Source organism: Erythrolamprus reginae, chromosome Z (genome assembly GCF_031021105.1).
Source record: "Erythrolamprus reginae isolate rEryReg1 chromosome Z, rEryReg1.hap1, whole genome shotgun sequence".
NCBI lineage: Eukaryota > Metazoa > Chordata > Lepidosauria > Squamata > Dipsadidae > Erythrolamprus > Erythrolamprus reginae.
Window position 1 is genome coordinate 31,314,138 of NC_091963.1, and position 6,000 is coordinate 31,320,137.

Sequence of the window (6,000 nt, forward strand, 5' to 3'; positions counted from 1 at the left end):
CTTTTCGAAATCAAAAGGAACTCTGTTTTCTGAAAGGCAAACAAACACTATGCATACTAAACTAGATGTATTGGGCACACATCCCAAGTCAAACATTTTAATATTCCATGTGTTCCAAAAGGAGCTTTGGGGAACCACAAGGAATAGATTTAAATGAAAGTGTTCCATTACCAGTGTGCAAAAATGGATTTATAAAATATCGAACATCCAATTAAGAAGTCCCTGATGAAACTGAAAGCATTTAGATTATACTGAAGGAAATAAAATGTTCACTGGAAAATTTATTCCTGGAGAGTGTTTATTTTTAATCTACGTGGGCAGTATATTAAAATTGTTCCTAACATGATTGCATATGTATTTTGCATTGAATGCAGATATATTGCATTGGATCCAATTATGATTATTTTGGAGTCTAAAGTATCCTAATGATTGGACATTTTAAACTACTGTATTACAATTTACACAATCATAATCCTTATACCATTCTGGACAAATGGTTATCCACTCTTTTTTTAAAAAAATCCAGCAATGTTGCAGCACCCACAACTTCAGGAGATAAGCTGTTCCGTTGCTTAATAAATGCTAATATATATCCAATGTATACATGTGTATATGTATATATCTATAAATATCTATGTGTTTGTATGTTGACTGGAAAGCCAGCAATATAGGTTTGAGACCCAATCACCACATGAAGACCTAGTTCCTGCCAAGCTAGCAGTTCAAAAGCATGCAAACGTGAGTAGATAAATAGCTAACACTTTGCTGAGAAGGTAACAGGACCCCATTACATCATCCTGGCTACATGACAGCAGAAATGTCTTCGGACAGCCCTGGCTCAATGGCCTTGAAATGAACATACATATGACCACCACTATCCCCATAGTCAGCAATGAGTAGCAGAGTAAGATTCTGCAAGAACTCCTTTACCTTTTTTACCTACCTGAAAGGAAAATTAGGCTTTCCCCCATAAATCTACCTTTAAACAAGATCATCCTGGACATTTTAGCAATATAACAAGCAAATGATTTGATTTTGTTTAAATTTCTATATTTCTATATTTATGAAATATTTTTAGGAAAAGTGTATATGTGTGTGTGTATGGTATATACCCAGTTTTCATAAAAATATTTCATAAAACATATCTACTAACCTTTCGATAGTGTTGGCTCCAAAACATGAGTATTTTTCTACAAACTGTGCTTTTTAAATTATTAGATTTGTTCTTACATTGTCTTTGTTATTGTTGTGAGCCGCCCCGAGTCTACGGAGAGGGGCGGCATACAAATCTAATTAATAATAATAATAATAATAATAATAATAATAATAATAATAATTGTTCTGTCTGGGTCCCCCCAGACGCCAACACCAACCAAAAAGAGTATCCAGACACACTGGTAAAAAGCAAAGGCAGTTTATATAATTGAAAGCAAACACAGGTAACAAAAGCTGTTCTTACAGACAGGAACACTATGAAGCTTCACAGAGGTTTCACGAAGGCCAGGCAATAAAACAGGATTCTTGCTGACAAAAACAACGCTGGAGATAATAAAACCCACGCCTCCCCCAAGTCTTCCAGACTTCTAGGCCACAAGCCAAGATCAGAGACGCCAAGAATCGAAGCAAGGTCACAGGACTCCCAGTTGATAACTCTCCACAAGACTGTAATGGTGGGCCTGCCTTTTCAACCCTGCTGAGGAGAACCACACCCAAACCCAGCTGTTGCCAATTCAGGGATGGAAATACCTTTCTAATTGGCCCCATCTTTGAGCTGCACATCTCTGCCTCATGTCTATTATAGCCTGTGCGTCTTCATCCAATGAATCCAGGCTACTAGCTGGGGAGAGGCCCCCCCCGGGGGTCTCAGGCTGCTCTCCCTCCTCCTCTTCCTGACGTTCCTCTCCCCTGTCTGCCTGGTCCTCCCCCTCCTGTTCACTGTCCTCCTCCTCTGGGCATGGATCCGGCAGAGATCCAGCTGGTCCCTGAGGAGCCTCAGGCTGAATCACAACAAATAATAATAATAATAATAATAATAATAATAATGATAATGATAATGATAATGATAATGATAATGATAATGATAATAATGATAATAATGCAAAGTGCCCATTTTGTGGAATATTTTTTTACTCTTCCACCTAGCCTATAGTCCTGAGATTTCTGATTACATCCCATTCAAGAAGTAATCAGACTTCTCCTTGCTTCTCTTTTTTTCAAGATCATCCAAATCACCAAGGTGTTGCCACCTGGAGCTAATGAGTATGTATGAGTACACTTCTTTAAGTTAACATTTTAACACTTACGCATTGCAGTAAGGCTTCTTTTCATATCCTTTGTAGTTGTTCATGTTTAGAGCCATTTTGCAGACTTCACAATGGAAACATCCCTTGTGCCAGTACTGAAAGAAATTTTGTATGGTTATAAGTATTACCATTGTCAATATAGCATTTATGCAGTGAGTGGGATGCTTTTAAGATCTATTGGTTTTCAGGGCTACAACTGAGTAATTTTTTAAATCTAGATTTAATGGTCTTACAAAATAGGACCTTTAAATGTATATGATTACAAAATATGGCAAACCACTCTATTATACAATGTATCACTTGCTCATTCTGCTTGTATGGGGTCCTAGAAATCGTTCTCAGCTATAGAGAATACTTCTCAGCTATAGAGAATTTACTTCAGCTGCTGCTTTACAATTTAAAAGTGCCATTCATTCTTCTGGAGCATTTTCATTCAGGTTGCTGTTGACTTAGCTTGTGATAATGTTGTAAAGCGTTTTCAAGAATTTGGAGCATTTTTGAACTGATGTCAACAAAATCATGGACTGAAGTTTTGCTTCTAACAGACAATCCCAATTCATTGTTTTTTCACTGGCTCCTTTTGTGTTCTTGCTCCAATGTACCCACAGAAAGGAGGAAATATTTTGTGAGGGCCGGGATTAAATTGACCCAAATACCAGCATTTCCTATTGCTTGCTAAAACTTTATGTAGAGTTTCTTGAAAGTGGCTAGGGATATAAAGTCTCCTCCCAAAATAATAGCATGGCTTGTAACTATCAGTTATTCTTTTTCTTTAATCTGCCTTCTTAAATATTGTCTAGTGGCTGAGCATTTTGCTACTATATTAGCCAAGCCCAATGTGACAGACATCTTACTTAAAATTTTAAAAACATCACATTATCCGACTTGCATCCTTCTTTTATAGCCTATCCCACAGCATTATATTTCTCCCTTATTCCAGAAAATATTGTCCCTGTTATTTTGAGTAACATAAGGACATGAGATTAAAATACATAATTTATCAAGGCCCATCCCGAAACAGAAAACAACCACGCTACCCACTTATATGTGTATTTTAAAAGACCCACCCTAATGCCGGCCAAAAATCTGTTTATTCCTCCTTGGGAAGGGGGAGCAAGGCATTTTTGTCACCACCTCACTATTTGCGGTTTCTTTCAGACAATCGCACATTTGTGATACCCAGCGGGCTAGACAGAAATCATTTCGCCGAGAAGAGCGGGTTCGGGAGGTGATGTACTCCTTGCACCCTCGCGAAGCTTTGACTACAGAAGCCGGCGGGCGGGCGCCGTTACGTAACAGCTGCCGCCGAAGGAACCCCTTCTGCATTGCAGCGCTGGAGACAAGGCAGCAGTTCGAGCCCAGATGAGAGATTCACCTTTAGGACGTGGGGAGGTCGAAATGAGACAGTCCCGCGGCGTTCTCATCGAAGAAGAAGAGGAGGAGGCCTTGTCTCCTCACTCCCTCTGAAGCCTATCCAGACGAGCAGGTTTGGGGGGGGGGATGAGGGGCCTGAAGGAGAAACTCTGGAACCTGACAGGAAGATCAAGCTCGGCACAGTCCTTCGCCTCCTCCCGCAGGCAAGGCTAGCAATGCGTCAGCCGCAGGGTGACAAGTTCATTATTGAAGCCAGCGCCACTGCGATACTGGGTGGGGGAGGAGGCGCAGGGGCTGCCCGGGCGACTTGCTCGTCGGCTTGCTCCGCCGCCTTCAGCGCTTCCGCTCATCCCCGCTCCCGCCGCAGCCCAGTTCCCAAAAGCACAAGGAAAAGCTAAGCCCGCGCCGTGCTCTTCAGCACCGCACCTCCTCTTGAGCCTCCTGGTCCGAAAGGCGCGCAAGCTTTTCTCTCTCTACCCATCCGCCCCTCCTGGAACCCGCCGCGCAACCACGAGGCTCAGCCACCTCTTTCCCCCCCATCCTCCGGTTCTGTTTGGGGAGCTCGAAAGCAACACTTTTGCCCGCGCATAAACCGCACGGTTTACATCGGGAGGGGGGAGGGAGGGGAAGAGATGAAATGGCAGTGGCGGCAGCTGCCATCCAAGACAGGTGACAGGTGTCCGGTAGGAAAGGCTCTTCCCAGGCTCCGCGCGTAACTGCAAACGACATTCCTTTTAAGTTCAGCATCGCCCCCCCCCCCTCTCCAAAGAATGCTCCCCCGCTAAAGGAAAGGAGGGCCTCCAAAATGTCCCAGTTTGGAGTCCTTCCACTTCTGCACACGTAAAAATCTGAGACGATTCCGGAGGCGGAGGGAAGGGAACGAAGCCATCCCGAAGCTGTTCCTCGCCCACCCCTCCACCCGCCTTCCCGCTTGGGTCCCCTTCTATCTTTCCCGGCCGCCCCTCGCCCCAAACAGCAGCTGGCTCGGCCACCTGGCGCGCGCGCACCTTATCCAAGCAGTTGACTTTCTCGGTCGGGTAGACGACTTTGCCACAGCGGGCGCATTGAGGGTTCATGGTCAGCCTCCCCGCTAAGCGTCCAGGCGGTAAGGGCCGCCCAGGAGGTCAGGGGCATGCCTTGCCCGCCGCAAGCGAAGGTGACTTGCCGGGGGCAGCCTGCGGACTAAGTGGAAGGTTAGCGGCCGAAAATGCGCGGCTCTTCCAGCTGGCGGCGGCGGTGGCGGCTCGGCAGCATGTGCGAGCGAGTGGGAGGGGAGCTTCTGCCTGGAGCCGCCTGCGCCAGCCTCCGCCTCGTGCCTGCGCGCTCGGCTCCCCCGCAGTTCCGCACTGAAGGGTCGGGCGTTCAAGTCTGGCGCCTCCCTTCTCCAGGCCTCCAACTGAGGAATCATGGGGCCTAAACCTAGCAGGTAAGTGGGTGCCAGCAAGATAATGTGTCCTTTTAAAAAAAAAAAATAATAAAGTTTTATCCTTGCGTGGTGGGAACACAAATACATTGTGAAAGGCATCAAAATGCAAAGTAAGCCATTCACTCGTTCTAAAAATACTGTCATTTGTTCACACTTCATGCTAGAAGCATGATAAGTATTGGGATAACTGCTTACAATACACATAATTATGTCAATATATATATAAGCCCCAGAATAAGGTATAGAAAGGTAGGAGAATAGGAGAGGAGAAGAGAGGATGGAATGGATTGGAATGGAATGGAATAGAATAGAATTTTTTATTGGCCAATTGTGATTGGACATACAAGGAATTTGTCTTTGGTGCATATGCTCTCAGTGTACATAAAAGAAAATATACGTTTGTCAAGAATCATGAGGTACAACACTTAATGGTTGTCATAGGATACAAATAAGCAATCAGGAAACAATCGATATTAATACGTATAAATGGTAAGGATACAAGCAACAGGCTACAGTCATTTAGTTATAAGTGGGGGGAGATGTATGATAGGAACGATGAGAAGACTAATAGTAATAGTAATGTAGCCTTAGTGAATAGTTTGACAGTTGTGAAGGAATTATTTGTTTAGCAGAGTGTTGGCATTCAGGGGGAACTGTTCCTGTGTCTAGTACTGTAGTCTTGGTGTGCAGTGCTCTATAGCGTCGTTTTGAAGGTGGCAGTTGAAACAACTTACCGTATCTTTCAGAGAATAAGATGCACCTTCACTCCCCAAATGAGGGTAAACAACTGGGGGCATCTTAATGTAGCCCCAGCATGCACATGCACACCCTTCTTTGTTTTTTACCTCCACACATTACATTTTTGGGTGGTTTCAGGCAGCAGGGATGCTGCCCAAG

General features: G+C 44.2%; 1 protein-coding gene across 2 annotated transcripts in view; it reads right to left on the bottom strand.

The window, feature by feature from the left end:
- Window positions 1-4,981, bottom strand: part of NEBL (nebulette) — a 192,963-nt gene extending 187,982 nt beyond the window's left edge. The window contains exons 1-2 of one of the 2 annotated variants that reach the window (XM_070767106.1): window positions 4,685-4,981; window positions 2,304-2,398 (exon numbers count right to left, since the gene is read on the bottom strand). In XM_070767106.1, the coding sequence (XP_070623207.1) occupies window positions 2,304-2,398; window positions 4,685-4,753 (164 nt within the window). In that variant the 5' untranslated portion in view covers window positions 4,754-4,981. The remainder of the gene's footprint in view (window positions 1-2,303; window positions 2,399-4,684) is intronic. The other variant, XM_070767105.1, reaches the window with a different exon arrangement.
- Window positions 4,982-6,000: the final 1,019 nt, after the last annotated feature.